At 40.4% G+C, this 17211-nt stretch overlaps 3 protein-coding genes across 4 annotated transcripts in view; all 3 read right to left on the reverse strand.

Annotated features, from left to right (window-relative positions):
- LOC143793496 (uncharacterized) overlaps positions 1–17211 on the reverse strand; it is a 606170-nt gene that overhangs the window by 115452 nt on the left and 473507 nt on the right. The gene's annotated exons all lie outside the window — the stretch shown is intronic.
- LOC143793530 (uncharacterized) overlaps positions 1–17211 on the reverse strand; it is an 81460-nt gene that overhangs the window by 60802 nt on the left and 3447 nt on the right. The gene's annotated exons all lie outside the window — the stretch shown is intronic.
- Positions 788–13107, reverse strand: LOC143793596 (uncharacterized). The gene is made up of 2 exons (XM_077280663.1): positions 13094–13107; positions 788–2041 (listed from the first exon to the last, which is right to left on the reverse strand). Exons 1-2 carry the CDS (start codon positions 13105–13107, stop codon positions 790–792), a joined length of 1266 nt encoding a protein of 421 aa, XP_077136778.1. The 3' UTR covers positions 788–789.

Here is a 17211-nt window from a genome sequence, read left to right on the forward strand (position 1 = left end):
GAAAATATTCTGCCTCTGGTGGAGCGGATAAGGTTCCAGCTTTGACAGCTTCAACAAAAGCACCTTCGTGTTTGCATTACTGGTATATCCAGTTTCACCCTTTTGTCAACTAAATGTAACTCTACTGCTGTTATGCTTTTCCCTTATTGATTATATATTTCCTTCACAATCATGAATTCACAGATACAATGCTCTATCAAGAAAAGATGCTTCCATCACTCCGAACTCTTGGTAGACCAGCACTTTCCAATATGACAATGATCCAAAACACACATCTAAGACCAATGTTGCATTTCTGAAGAACAGGGTGAAAGTGATTCAGTGGCCAAGTGTCTTCTGAACTGAACCCAACCAACCACCTATGGTGAATTCTGAAGAGACAAGTTGTCATCACTCTCCATCCAGCATCCAGGTTCCAAAAGACCTTGTTCTTGAAAAAAGATAGATGTTGCTTAATGTCACAGTACGTGCCTAGCAGACTTGGTGCTGTACTTAAAAATCATGGAAGCCACAGAAAATTCTAAGTGTAATAGTTTTTTATGTTAGGTGTACTCATTTTTACATCTAATTTGGGTAAAACTGAAGATTTTGTAATTAAAAGTATATTAATAACCTTACATCCATATTGTTATTGGTTAAAAAAATGTTCTATGAAACTTTGTGTTAGCAAAATTTAGGAAATTGTTCTAATGTTCAGTAAGATATTAATTCAAATTTTACTTATCAAAATACACTACGCATTTATGCTAAGCATTGTTTATTAAATTTTATAAAACACAGTGAACATAATTACAGTTTCTTTCGTGAATGAATTCTCTCATGTATAGCAAGATTTGATTTATTTACAAAACATTTCCCACATAATGAACATGAATAACGCGTCGCTCCAGTATGAATTCTCTCATGTGCAACAAGACTTGATTTATATATAAAAGATTTCCCACATTCTGGACACACATATGGCTTCTCTCCTGTGTGAATTCTCTCATGTCTCACAAGACTTGATTTATCTGTAAAGCATTTTCCACATTGTAAACATGAAAATGGTTTCTCCCCAGTGTGAATTCTTAGATGTCTAACAAGATGTGATTTATTTCTAAAACATATCCCACATTCTGAACATGAATATGGATATGGATTCTCACCTGTATGAATTCTCTGATGTCTAATAAGATTCCCTTTAACTGTAAAGAACTTCCCACATTGTGAACATGAATATGGCTTTTCTCCTGTGTGAATTCTCTGATGTTTACAAAGTTGTGATTTATAAGAAAAGCACCTTCCACATTGGAAACATGAAAATGGTTTCTCCCCTGTGTGAATTATTTCATGTTTAATAAGACTCCCTTTATTTGTGAAGGACTTTCCACATTCTGGACATGAATATGGCCTGTCTCCTGTGTGACTTCTCTGATGTAAAACAAAACTAGCTTTTCGTATAAAACATTTCCCACATAGTGAACATGAATAAGGCTTCTCTCCAGTGTGAAGTTTCTCATGTGTAGCAAGACTAGATTTATTTCTAAAACATTTCCCACATTCTGAACATGAATAGGGATTCTCTCCTGTGTGAATTCTCTGATGTCTAATAAGACTCCCTTTATCTTTGAAAGCCTTCCCACATTCCGAACATGAAAATGGCTTTTCTCCTGTGTGAATTCTCTCATGTATAGCAAATTTTGATTTAATTGTAAAACATTTCCCACATTCTGAACAAGAGTATGATTTCTCCCCATTGTGCTTTCTTTGTGCTAAAAATTCTGAGCTTTTAGTAAGTTGCTTGTCACACTGAAATCTTGTATCCACTTTGTCACCTGGAATTGTAGTAACAATACGAGATTGCTCAGGAGAGGGTTCCTCATGATTAGGAGGATTATGAGAAAATGTAGTGCTGTGAAGTCCAGGAGGTCCATGAAGGGTAATGAATTTTTCTCCATTAGAGTGCTTCCTGATATCCTCTTTTTTACAATTTAGTAATAAACAGTTATTCTCACAAGGATTTCCTATAAGGATGAAAGATAGATTGGATGTGAATTTTTTTCTACAACACAAAAGGGATTTCTAAAATTTATTTTATGGAGCTCACAATGAAAGTAATAAGGAAGACAACTACATGCCATAACATTAAGACAATGACGGGTAAAGTGATAAACTGGTGACATTGGCACAAGTCAGGGGTGGCAGAGATTAGACAAAAAATAGACAGTTCTTAAAGGGAACCTACCATCAGGATTTACCCCCTTAATGTAGCACCAGTGCCATTTCACTGTCTTAAGCTTCATATCATGTCCGTAGTTTAGAAAAGTGTCCACGCAATTAAAAATGGCGTTTTAATATTTCAGTACCATATGCAAATTAGACTGACTAATCACAAAGGTTACCCTACATCCAGGATCCGTCTAGCTCTAGCCAATGTATTGTGATGGAAATATATATCATATAGATCTCACTTGCGTATATACTCCTATATAATTATATATACTCATGTATACTCATATATCCACAGCTAATATATACACTATAATCAATTGCTTAAAATGGCTGACATAAACTGATAAAAGCTAGACAGACTGGGGATTTCCAGCCATAAAGTGGAACAGCACCAGATGTACTAAATGGTGATCAGATGTCTCAACTTTGTCCTAGATGCAGAAAGATGCAGACAGCTACATTTTAGTTGCTTAATCAGCATTCATAGGTGCATTAATCATAATAGTCCATATATATTTAGATAACCAATAACAGAGGAGCTAGACAATATGGTAATTAACTAACCACCCCTAACACCTCCTTTCTATATGCAATTATAAAACCATGTATGTACAATAAACCGTCAGTATTGGTAGAATGTTATTGTCACAACAGTGCACAGTGTCATTCTTGAGAGCGCTCAAAATACTCAGTCTTATTGGGAATGGCCACAGCACACACAGGGATAGATTTATCCAAACCAAATTTCCATAACAGTATCATGTCCCCAGTTTGCCTAAGGGCATGATAAGAAACCTTAGAAGACTGAAATACCACTCAAGGCACATTGAGAGGGTACAGTGGCTTGCAAAAGTATTCACCTCACTTGGTAATTTTCATGTTTTGCTACCTCACAACCTGGAATTTCACTGTTTTTATTTAGGGTTTGCGTTAGCTAATGTACAGGACATGCCTACAACTGTGCACATTTGGTTTTCTTTTTATTGTGAAGAAAACAACAGATAAAATAGTTGAAAACTTCAGTGTGCATAACTATTCACTCCCCTAAATTCAGTACTTTGTAGAGCATCATTTTGTAGCAATTACAGCTGCAAGTCGCATTGGATAAGTTTCTATGAGCTTTCGACATCTTGCCACTGGGCTTTTTGCCCATTCCTTAAGACAAAGTTGCTCAAGCTCCTTCAAGTTAGATGGTTTCATCTGGTGAACAGAGATCTTCAAGTATAACCATAGATTCTCAATTGAATTAAGGTCTGGGACTCAGCCACTCAAAAACAATTACACATTTCCCCTTACACCACTCGCGGGTTTCTTTAGCAGTATATTTTGGGTCATTGTCTTGTTGGAAGGTGACCTTCCATGCCAGTCTCAAATCATTGACAGCCAAATAGGTTTTGCTCAAGAATATCCCTGTATTTTGCACCATTCATTTTCCCTTCAACTCGGACCAGTTTCCGCTGTCCCTGCTGTCAACAAACATCCCCACTGCATGTTGCTGCTACCATGTTTCACTGTGGTTATGGTGTTCTCGGGGTGATGAGCTGTGTTGGTTTTGGCACCAGACATAGATTACCTACGTGGCCAAAAAGTTCAATTTTGGTCTCATCTGACAACAGCACCTTCCTACATTTGAGGAGTCTCCCACATGTCTTTTCCCAAACTCAAAATGAGCCTTACAAATTTTGTGTGCAAGTAAAGGCTTTTCTTCTGCCAATACTTCCAAAAAAGCCACCTCTACAGAGTGTACGGTTTATTGTGGTTGCATGTACAGATACTCCAGTCTCTGATTGGGAACTCTGCAGCTCCTTCAGGGTTACCTTTGGTCTCTGATGCCTCTCTGATTAATGCCCTCCTTGCCCAAGCTGAGAGATTTGGTGACGGCCCTCTCTATGGCAGGTTTGTTGTGGTACCATGTTCTTTATATTTGATGATAATATATATGATGGTGCTCCGGGAGATCAAAAGAGATTGGGATTTTTTATTTTAACCCCAGTCCCACAAGCTCGCTGCCTTGGGATAACCCTTGACTCTGATCATTCATTCATAGCAAATATCCAATCTCTTTTCACTTCCTGCTGACTACAACTCAAAAATATTTCCCGGATCCTTACATTACTTAAATCAAGAAACTGCAGAAACCCTAGTCCATGCATTCATCATCTCCCGCCTCGCTACTACAACCTTCTGTTTTGTGGTCTTCCTTCTATCACTTTCACACCCCTCCAATCGATCCTAAACTCTGCTGCCCCACTAATCCACCTGTTTCCCAACTATTTCCTGGCCTCTCCTGTCAACCCCTTCACTGGCTCCCCATTACCCAGAGACTCCAGTTCAAAACACTAACTTTGGCATACAAAGCCATCCACAACCTGTCTCCTCCATACATCTGTGACCTAGACTCCCGGTACTTACCAGCACACAACCTCCGATCCTCACATGATCTTCTTCTCTACTCCCTACTTATCTCCTCTTCCCATAATCGCATCCAAGATTTATCCCTCCTACTATGGAGCTCTCTACTCCAACATATCAGACTCTCGCTGGAAACCTTCAAAAGGAACCTGAAGAACCACCTCTCCCAACAAGCCTACAACCTGCAGTAACCACAGATCCACAAAACCACTGCACGCCCAGCTCTTCCCTCACTTTCTGTATCCTCACCCATCGCTTGTAGATTGTGAGCCCTCGCTGGCAGGGTCCTCTCTCCTCCTGTACCAGTCGTGATTTGTATTGTTTAAGATTACTGTACCCGTTTTAATTATATATACCCCTCCTCACATGAAAAGTGCCATGGAATAAATGGAGCTATAATAGTAAATTATAATAACCCAAACCTGACTTGGACTTCTCAACAATTTTGACCATGAATGTTTGGAGATCTTCATGGTGTTTGGTTAGTGGTGCCTCTTGTTAATGGCGTTGCAGCCTCTGTGGCCTTTTAGAAAAGGTAAAGTGTATATAGTGACCAACATTTGACACTTAGATCGCACACAGGTAGATGTCCTCGCACTAAGCATGGGACTCATGAAGGTAATTCCTTGCAGCAGAAATTTTTAGGAACTTCGTGTCAAACGGAGTGAATGCATATGAACATGCCAATATTTTGTTATCTAATACAATACATTTAATATATGCCTATATTTTTCTCACTTCAACAACTTAGACCATTTAGTGCTGATGCATCACACACAAGTCGAATTAGAAAAATATTTAAACACAGGTTGCAATATAAAAAAATATTTAATAAAAACAAGGGGGTGAATACTTAAGCCACTGTAAACCTAAATTACAGGCTCTCTTTAAAGAAGACTTGTCACTTGCTGGAAAACAAAACAATTGAGTTAAACACCTTGTAAAAATCCCCGAGTTCTGTCGATTCCACTGCTCTTTTTCCCTCAGCTCTGCATCACTCCATTGCAGAGATATTAAACATTTGTTCCTCCTGGAGCGCACTATTTAACATAGTAACATAGTTAGCAAGGCCGAAAAAAGACATTTGTCCATCCAGTTCAGCTTATATTCCGTCAGAATAAATCCCCAGATCTACGTCCTTCTAAAGAACCTAATAACTGTAAGATACAACTCAGAAACCTAACTCTGAACTCAGTCATCTCAGTGGACATGTGCTTTCTTCAGAAATCTAACTGTGAAATCTCTGAGTTATTCAGTCATCTCTGTGGACATGTGGTTTCTCCAGTCTTCACAGATGCTGACAATCACAGCTTGGTAGCCTCAGACTGCAAGATCAGAATCAAAGATGAGAAGAGAAAACTCTGAAGAAACCCCAGATAGATGGCAAAGTAGAGACTACACATTGTGCACTCCAGACAGAACAAATCTGAATATCTCTGCAATAGCGTGACGCAGAGCAAGACGGAAAACAGAGGCAGAATCAAGAGAGCTCAGGACTTCTTACAATGTATTTTACTGGATTTTTGAAGAAAACGACAAGTCATCTTAAAAGTTTGTGTGTTGGAAGCAGGAAAATCTTAAAACTAAACTGGTTTACCCAGTATGCACCGTGGTCCATGGGAAAAAAAAATGACAGTAGCACAAAGTACTGAAATAGTTAATGCTGAATGGTTAGACTGCCCATGCTCCCCCTGTTTACCACTAAAAGTGCTTGTAATGGGCAAGTGAGTATGAGAACCGGATCATGGAGCAGTATAAGATGGCCTCTTCTAACGAGTCACATTGTCATTTCCATCACATGGACTGCAGGTGATTGTGCGTCAGTTACCTGGGGCAGAGCTGGAGCACGGAGGCGCTAGGAGAAGACATTCCCATTACTGATAGATGACCATCACTACTGATCAGATTCTATGTAGATGGGAGGAGCTCTGCCTGTAGCCCCTCCCCTCTATCCCCTCCCGATACACAGAATCTCATCAGTAGCCGCCGTCACCTCTAATCTCAGTAATGGAAGAATGTTTCCTAACTGAATAGAGATTTTACCCTGGAACTGAGAATTCTGTGACGGAATAAGAAATATGCAATCAGAAAAGCCAAAGCCTAATGCTCTCTGCTCTGCACTTGGAGGATGAGGACCCTGAGGAGAGGGCAGAGAAGACCCTCGTCAGTCAGATGGAGGAACCGTACTAAGAAACACAACTTCTCCAAGTTTCCTCTCCACCAGGGATGGAACCACAGAGGAGCTGGAGAAAGCTCCACATTTCTAACCATCGGTTTCTTCTCTCCTAATTCACCGTTATGGAGACTGGGGAAAGGACAGTTACCATTTACCAGTGATTGTTTTCTGAGAGCTCATGAGGTCACCATGAGGACCCGGCCTCCTTCCTGGACACGATCCTCTGGGATCACTCTAAGAGGAGAGAACCTGCCCGTCCTGCTATTAAATAAGAATAAAAATGCAGTAACTCATGTTTTAAGTAGAGCTAAATCTCAACATCCTCCTCGATATAAACACTAAAATAGGCAGTAAGTGCGTGGAAAGATCTGTTTGTCTTGAAGCAGGAAAAAAGTGCATGTGTACGGCTACTGGATGAAGTCACAGCACCTGGGAGGACGGTGTTGTGGGGAGCCCCCGGTACGCAGCGGTTAGCGCCTATCAATGTGCAGAAAGGACAACTAGAGAGCATGCAGCGGGGTCATGGGCGCTTACTGATGTACACAGATATCAAGAAAACCGGCGCACAGCCATAGGTAACATATCTAAGCAGGGGGTGCAAGTAGCAGAATAATCACAACGAAAAGAGGGGAGAGAAAAAAGATACTGCTACAAAATGCACACCATCCAGTATATATGTATAACAAACACAACACTTTATTGGCAGGTATGGGGATTCCTTTGCTACCATTACATGGGTAGCTTTGTGACCATTCAGCATACCCCCCCTTTTTTTGGGTTTAGATAGTTATCATGCCGTATATGTGCCTTTAGATACCCCATGAGCCGTAGGTAGGTCGGTATTATCTCATACATTTGTGTCTTTGGTATTGGTATATTGACAGGCTGTACATTTATATATGGATTTATATCATGTATCCAGGTTGTCCACAGTGGCGTAGTGATTTTAATTGTTTTTATTATTATGCCAATAAAGTGTTGTGTTTGTTATACGTATATACTGGATGGTGTGCATTTTGTAGCAGTATCTTTTTTCTCTCCCCTCTTTTCGTACTGATGTACACAGGGAGCCGAGGAGAGATTGTCTGGTCAGATTCCACAGAAAAGCCCCATAATAATACACATTCTACTGAACAAACAACCCTTTAAGGGAGACTTACATTGATTATTACCAGCATTGTGCGGCCCGATGTCCCTGCAGGGCCAACACCTGCGTCATCATCCCCACTTATGTACTTTGGAGAATATATTATGATCAGACCCCATGAATAGAAATGGTAGACCACCTGACATTTTGCTGTCATTGAGCCCTTGAGGCTAGAACACCCCATTCCGTGCGTTCTGACGTCATGTGATAAGGCTCTTTAACCCCTTCCTGATATCTGGTGTTCATGCATGGAGAATGCCAGATGTGGGTCTGTGAAGAGAGCTTAAATTACTGCCATTTACCTACTTCGCTGCTGCTCACAGACTAACAGAGCCTTTCAAGAGGAACCTGTCATGTAAAATAATGCTATTAACCTGCAGATATTAACCTGAAGGTTATCGCCATATCTGGAGCAGAATAGCATTTTTCTTTTTTACATGAAAAGTTTCCCTTTATATCATTGGGTGTCCCATTCCCCTGCCCATCAGTCACTTGATTGTGGCATCCCAACAACGGCTTGCCATGACTGCTGAGGCTTGCAGAAGACCCCTGTCTATGCAGACAAGTTTTCGCTATGAAGGCCGGTATGAATAGGATCTGATCTCAGGTTGAAGTCCTCAATAGTTTTACTTTGTTCCCCAAAATGAGAACAAAAACAATATATATATATATATATATATATATATATATATATATATATATATAAGAAAAATGTGAAGATTGTTCCAGCTCCTTACGATGAAAAGTCCTTTATTGATCCATAAAATTAAAAGTCATCCCTGCAGACAACGGAATGTGAACGAGCGACAAGAAACCTGCTAACAGCGACGCGTTTTGATCTGTGCGATCTTCATCATGGCTATCTGCAAGTGAGTACTAAGGAGTATATATACAATGCATTGACAAATCACAATGAAAACTCCTGATCACGTGATCTGATCACAGGTCCTAAATACAATACAAAGAAATGCCAATAGTATAACAACATTAACAAAACCCCAAATACATTAAAGTTTTAACAGTAATGATATAAAATTTTGTTCCTTTTATTGAGTCCCAAAGGTAATCTAGTTTGTAAATTATAAATCCAGTACGCCTCCCTTGTGAGGAGGCGTCTCTTAATGTCTCCTCCGCGAGCAGACCGCTTTACCTGCTCAATCCCCTGAATGGACATGGCAGAGATGTTGCCTCCATGGTAAGTTGCAAAATGTCTCGCAACCATAGATATATTTCTTTTCATAGTATTAAAGTTGGCAACATCTCTCAAATGTTTAGATATTCTGATTTTTAACTTCCTGGTGGTGCATCCGACATACGCAACCTTACATTCCTCACAGGTGATCTTGTACACCACATTCTCAGAATGACAATTTATAAATTCTTTAATATTGAATTCTTTTGTATTATCCGAATTGGTGAATGTCTTACTGATTAAACTATGGGCACACGTAGTGCAAGACGTAGTGCCACACTTGTAAAATCCCTTAGTTCAACCAAGTTAGAGATCTCGGTTTGGATAGAAACAGAGCAGGTGAAATTAAATTGCCAATTGTTGGGGCTCTACGAGCAACTACATTAATTCCCTTACTTAGAATTTTAGCAGTCTCCTCGTCTTCCAGTAAAATAGGTAGACGCTTAAGGATGATGGACTTAATGTCTGAAAATTGAGGGCTAAACTGAAGGCAAACAAATGGTTTTTCTTTTCTCTTATCCCTATTTATTCTGTTCTTAGTATTTCGTTTTAACAGATTGACCCTTTCTTTTTTGTTCACTATATTACGAGCCCTGTCAAGACACCAGGATATTTGCGTCTCATCAGTTTGTCTTCAAGGGCATTGAATTCCTTAATCCTATCCTCATCCTTATTACAGTTCCTCTTCAATCTTGTGAATTCCCCAATTGGTATTGACTTTATTGTATGTGCAGGATGGCTACTTTTAGCGTGCAACACCGTATTGCCGCTAATGGGTTTAATATATGGCTTACTATTTATTATTTCTCCTCCAATTCCACTTAATTCCAGATCCAAAAACGAAATCTGATTTTTGTCATATCTGTGAGTGAATTTGATGCCACACATATTGTCATTGATATAATCCATAAACTTAGGTATGGCAGATACATCGCCGCCCCATATTTTGAGTACATCGTCGATGTATCTGCCATACCATACAAGATCTGCCAAATGGGGATTGTCCACTGAATAAATATATTCTTTTTCCCAAAATGACATAGTCAAATTAGCCAGGGACAGGGAGTCCCACAAAATGTCCCACTAGCTAACCCCTTCAGTGAACACCGTAAAAAAAAAAAAAAACCCCGAGGCAAAAAACAACGCTTTATTATCATACCGCCAAATAAAAAGTGGAATAATATGCGATCAAAAAGACAGATATGAATAACCATGGTACCGCTGAAAACGTCATCTTGTCCCGCAAAAAACGAGCTGCCATACAGCATCGTCAGTGAAAAAATAAAAAAGTTATAGTCCTCAGAATAAAGCGATGCAAAAATAATTATTTTTTTCTATAAAATAGTTTTTATCGTATAAAAGCGCCAAAACATAAAAAAAAATATAAATGAGGTATCGCTGTAATCGTACTGACCCGAAGAATAAAACTGCTTTATCCATTTTACCAAACGCGGAACGGTATAAACGCCTCCCCCAAAAGAAATTCATGAATAGGTGGTTTTTGGTCATTCTGTCTCACAAAAATCGGAATAAAAAGCGATCAAAAAATGTCACGTGCCCGAAAATGTTACAAATAAAAACGTCAACTCGTCCTGCAAAAAAGACCTCACATGACTCTCTGGACCAAAATATGGAAAAATTATAGGTCTCAAAATGTGGTAATGCAAAAAATATTTTTTGCAATAAAAAGAGTCTTTCAGTGTGTGACGGCTGCCAATCATAAAAATCCGCTAAATAACCCGCTATAAAAGTAAATCAAACCCCCCTTCATCACCCCCTTAGTTAGCGAAAAATTTAAAAATTAAAAAAATGTTTTTATTTCCATTTTCCCATTAGGGCTAGGGTTAGGGCTAGGGTTAGGGCAAGGGTTAGGGTTGGGGCTAGAATTAAGGCTATAGTTAGGGTTGGGGCTAAGGTTAGGGTTAGGGTTGGGGCTAAAGTTAGGGTTAGAGTTTGGATTACATTTACGGTTGGGAATAGGGTTGGGATTAGGGGTGTGGCAGGTTAAGTGGTGTGGTTAGGGTTACCTTTGGGATTAGGGTTAGGGATGTGTTTGGATTAGGGTTTCAGTTATAATTGGGGGGTTTCCACTGTTTAGGCACATCAGGGGCTCTCCAAACGCGACATGGCGTCCGATCTCAATTCCAGCCAATTCTGTGTTGAAAAAGTAAAACAGTGCTCCTTCCCTTCCGAGCTCTCCTGTACGCCCAAACAGGGGTTTACCCCAACATATGCGTACTCAGGACACACTGGACAACAACTTTTCGGGTCCAATTTCTCCTGTTACCCTTGGGAAAATACAAAACTGGAAGCTAAAAAATAATTTTTGTGGGAAAAAAAAAAGATTTTTTATTTTCACGGCTCTGCGTTATAAACTGTAGTGAAACACTTGGGGGTTCAAAGTTTTGACAACACATCTAGATAAGTTCCTTGGGGGGTCTAGTTTCCAATATGGGGTCACTTGTGGGGGGTTTCTACTGTTTAGGTACATTAGGGGCTCTGCAAATGCAATGTGACGCCTGCAGACAAATCCATCTAAGTCTGCATTCCAAATGGCGCTCCTTCCCTTCCGAGCTCTGCCATGCGCTCAAACGGTGGTTTGGGGTATCAGCGTACTCAGGACAAATTGGACAACAACTTTTGGAGTCTAATTTCAACTGTTACTCTTGGGAAAATACAAAACTGAGGGCTAAAAAATAATTTTTGTGAAAAAAAAAATAATGGTTATTTTCACGGCTCTGCGTTATAAACTGTAGTGAAACACTTAATGGGTCAAAGTGCTCACCACACATCTAGATAAGTTCCTTAGGGGGTCTACTTTCCAAAATGGTGTCATTTGTGGGGGGGGTTTCAATGTTTAGGCACATCAGAGGCTCTCGAAACGCAACATGGCGTCCCATCTCAATTCCAGTCAATTTTGCATTGAAAAGTCAAATGGCGCTCCTTCCCTTCCGAGCTCTGCCATGCGCCCAAACAGTGGTTTACCCCCACATATGGGGTATCGGCGTACTCAGGACAAATTGTACAACCACCTTTGGGGTCCATTTTCTCCTGTTACCCTTGGTAAAGTAAAAGAAATTGGAGCTGAAGTAAATTTTTTGCGAAAAAAGTTAAATGTTCATTCCAAAAATTCCTGTGAAACACCTGAAGGGTTAATAAACTTCTTGAATGTGGTTTTGAGCACCTTGAGGGGTGCAGTTTTTAGAATGGTGTCACACTTGGTTATTTTCTATCATATAGACCCCTCAAAATGACTTCAAATGTGATGTGGTCCCTAAAAAAAAAATGGTGTTGTAAAAATGAGAAATTGCTGGTCAACTTTTAACCCTTATAATTCCCTAAAAAAAAAAAAATTGGGTTCCAAAATTGTGCTGATGTAAAGTAGACATGTGGGAAATGTTACTTTTTAAGTATTTTGTGTGACATATCTCTGTGATTTTATTGTATAAAAATTCAAAGTTGGAAAATTGCGAAATTTTCAACATTTTCGCCAAATTTCAGTTTTTTTCACAAATAAACGCAGGTAATATCAAAGAAATTTTACCACTAACATGAAGTACAATATGTCACGAGAAAACAGTCTCAGAATCACCGGGATCCATTGAAGCGTTCCAGAGTTATAACCTCATAAAGGGACAGTGGTCAGAATTGTAAAAATTGGCCCGGTCCATAACGTGCAAACCACCCTCGGGGGTAAAGGGGTTAAGAGACGCCTCCTCACAAGGGAGGCGTACTGGATTTATAATTTACAAACTAGATTACCTTTGGGACTCAATAAAAGGAACGGAATTTTATATCATTACTGTTAAAACTTTAATGTATTTGGGGTTTTGTTAATGTTGTTATACTATTGGCATTTCTTTGTATTGTATTTAGGACCTGTGATCAGATCACGTGATCAGGAGTTTTCATTGTGATTTGCCAATGCATTGTATATATACTCCTTAGTACTCACTTGCAGATAGCCATGATGAAGATCGCACAGATCGAAACGCGTCGCTGTTAGCAGGTTTCTTGTCGCTCGTTCACATTCCGTTGTCTGCAGGGATGACTTTTAATTTTATGGATCAATAAAGGACTTTTCATCGTAAGGAGCTGGAACAAGCTTCACATTTTTTTACGTCTTCAGCTTTTGCTACGTCTGGGTCAGGACGGGTTCACGTGCTCCTGTGGTCTGTTGGTGAGCTGACTGGGCTTTTATGGCACCTACATTTTTTTGCATATGTATATATAATATATTGTCTCCACACAAAGGACATAGCATCTGCCTGAGCTTATTGCAGGAACTCAGCCACAGAGGGGAATCTCCTATGAGCACGAAGAGGTGTTAAAACATGGCAGATTCACACACACACACACAGCTAGCTAATGGTTGTAACTAGAAGGAATATTTCCTATCGTCTATATATAGAGAGGAGGGGAGGGTGGAGCGGGGGGGACACAGGGTGTCTGAAATGTTACAGCTTGGCTCATCCTAGAAACATGAGCCTATGATCAGGACTATAAAAAGCTGGGTGACACAAAGAAAAAGGGCTGATGTGATCCATGATTCACTTCTCCTTCCCTCAGGACAACAGAAGATAACTGTTGATGGAAACATTAAGCTATTTCTGTTATTTCTCCCTTTTTATTTTATAAATTTTATAACTGTTTTGCATATTTGTGTTTAATTTTTACCTTTTTATATGTTTATTGTAAGCACTGTATATTTTTATATCGAAGCTTAAAATCTTTAATAATTTGACCTTGTATGTTCTAAAAGAATCCAATAGCCTTTCAGAGTGTGTGACCTTTTGATTGTCTGACAGTAATATATTTTGGGGACTCATCACCCCGTGTTTGATGAGTGGTGTAAAAAAAAAATTGGGGTGTGTGGACTGTGTCAGGGTGTGAATTATGCTCACTTTACAGCCTAACAGAGAGGTTGAAAGCTAGATTAAGTGAGAGGAGATAAGTTAACCCATGCAGGCACACACCATGTCACGTGCCGAGTTGTGTGTATGTGACATATAAAACAAACAAACAAAAAAAAAAACAAGTTTGGAATCGCAGTGACTGTACTGACCTGGAAAATCACAGCGAGGTCATTCTTACCACCCAATAATTGCCGAGATACAAACCTCCCCCCAAAAAACAAAAGTGGAATTTCATTTAACTGTTTTACGTCGCTTTGAATTGATTTCCTGTTTTTCAGCACATTATATGGCAAAATGCACAATTCGTCCAGCAAAAAATAATAAACATTTTAAACATTTCAGGATGGAAAAATAAGCAGGTTATGTCTTATGGAAGAAGGGGAGGACAAAAAAATGCAAAAGTGGAAATTTGCCCCATCAGGATGGGATTGAAACGTTGATATTGACTCCTAGGATTGCTGCGTCCTATAGGTGGCGCTACAGACCCTGATCTCTGCTTCTGGGAAGAGGACATTTGCATATCTTATTTCCCATGGGTCATTGCATGGCCTATAAGTCTCCATACTGAAGACTGCTGCTCTCCTCAAGGAGAAACATTACCCCTTAGGCCGGCGTCACACTGGCGAGTTTTACGGACGTAAGAGCGCAGAAACTACGTCCGTAAAACTCGCATAACATACGGCACAATTATTCTCAATGGGGCTGCTCCTATCAGCCGTATATTACGGATCCGTAATATACGGCTTTCTACGGCCGTACAAAATCGCAGCATGCTGCGTTTGTCAGCGTATTGCGCAAAAAAAATCGCCAATGAAAGTCTATGGGGGCGAGAAAAATACGGATTCCACACGGACCAGCAGTGTGACTTGCCAGAAATACGCAGCGGTGTTAGTGAAAAGTCGGTAATTCAATTGCCGGCTTTTCATTTCTCCTGCACAAACCCGACAGGATATGAGACATGATTACATACAGTAAACCATCTCATATCCCCTTTTTTTTTGCATATTCCACACTACTAATGTTAGTAGTGTGTATGTGCAAAATTTGGCCGCTGTAGCTGCTAAAATAAAGGGTTAAATGGCGGAAAAAATTGGCGTGGGCTCCCGCGCAATTTTCTCTGCCAGAATTGTAAAGCCAGTGACCGAGGGCAGATATTAATAGCCAGGAGAGGGTCCATGGTTATTGGCCCCCCGTGGCTAAAAACATCTGCCCCCAGCCACCCCAGAAAAGGCACATCTGGAAGATGCGCCTATTCTGGCACTTGGCCACTCTCTTCCCACTCCCTGTAGCGGTGGGATATGGGGTAATGAAGGGTTAATGTCACCTTGCTATTGGAAGGTGACATTAAGCCAGGTTAATAATGGAGAGGCGTCAATTATGACACCTATCCATTATTAATCCAATTGTTGGAAAGGGTTAAAAAACACACACACACCTGATTAAAAAGTATTTTAATGAAATAAACACAGCGGTTGTTTTAATAATTTATTGCTCTCTCAATCCATTTCCAGGCCCTCACTTGGCAAAATAATAAACGCACAAGATACATACCCTCAGCTGAACCGTCACGTCCCACGAGGTAATCCATCTGAAGGGGTTAAAATAATTTACAAGCAGGAGCCCTGCTAATGCAGCTGTGTGCTCGTAATTCCCCGGCGAATGAATGAAATGTAGGTCAATTACCTACATTTCCTTCAGTCGCGGTGATGCGCCCCTTGGTGGATGTCCTCATATGACCTGGAGCGTGGGAAAAAGTTCCCAGGCTGCAGTTCATGAGAACATCCAGCAGGGGCGCATCACCGCGACTCAATGTAAGTACAGATCACTCTGCTTTCCTTTCAGCACCCGGGGATTACAGGCACGAGCGAGTGGTTTATCGCAGCTCGTGCCTGTAATATTAGTTAACCCCTTCAGATGGATTACCTCGTTGGACGTGATCTGACATCAGAAGGTATGTATCTTGTGCGTTTATTATTTTGCCAAGCGAGGGCCTGCAAATGGATTGAGAGAGCAATAAATTATTAAAACAACCGCTGTTTATTTCATTAAAATACTTTTAAATCGTGTGTGTGTGTTTTTTAACCCTTTCAAACAATTGGATTAATAATGGATAGGTGTCATAATTGACGCCTCTCCATTATTAATCTGGCTTAATGTCACCTTACAATAGCAAGGTGACATTGACCCTTCATTACCCCATATCCCACCGCTACAGGGAGTGGGAAGAGAGTGGCCAAGTGCCAGAATAGGTGCATCTTCCAGATGTGCCTTTTCTGGGGTGGCTGGGGGCAGATGTTTTTAGCCACGGGGGGGCCAATAACCGTGGACCCTCTCCTGGCTATTAATATCTGCCCACGCCAATTTTTTCCGCCATTTAACCCTTTATTTTAGCAGCTACAGCGCCCAAATTTTGCACATACACACTACTAACATTAGTAGTGTGGAATATGCAAAAAAAAGGGGATATGAGATGGTTTACTGTATGTAATCATGTCTCATATCCTGTCGGGTTTGTGCAGGAGAAATGAGAAGCCGGCAATTGAATTACCGGCTGTTCACAGATATCGCGCTGAATGAAATCTAAATACAGAATATATATATATGTGTCTCAATGACATATATATATATATATATATATACTGTATATATGTTTTCCCGAACATTTGAGCACATAAATCCATTAGATGTCGGTTTTGCAAGCCTGCGCGAAAATCTTGCAGTACGGATGCCATACGGATTACATACGGAGGATGCCATGCGCAAAATACGCTGACACACCCTGACTACGGATCAATATTTTGGGAACATTTCTCCGTATTACGGCCGTAGTACGGACGTATAATACGTGGCGTATTGTCTTACGCCGAGTGTGACGCCGGCCTTATAGAGAGGAGTGCGCGGTGATCCGACCTTCTCCTCCAGTACGGAAAGTTCTGCATTTCTACACCTGCAAAGCGAGTAGTGAATAGACGCGGGGGCCAGAAAACGGCTGGAAAGCCTCCATGTCAGACTGACGGGTGATCGGCTCCACCACGTCCCATCTTTATGTCAGGACAGCGACTCGTGTTTCGAGGACTGAGGGACGGTCCGGTGCCGATATTTATCCAGGACTTTCTGCACAGAACGGAGAAAGTGATTTGTCACAAACAAGAAGAGA

This window comes from Ranitomeya variabilis, chromosome 1 (genome assembly GCF_051348905.1).
Source record: "Ranitomeya variabilis isolate aRanVar5 chromosome 1, aRanVar5.hap1, whole genome shotgun sequence".
In the NCBI taxonomy this organism is placed as follows: Eukaryota; Metazoa; Chordata; class Amphibia; order Anura; family Dendrobatidae; genus Ranitomeya; species Ranitomeya variabilis.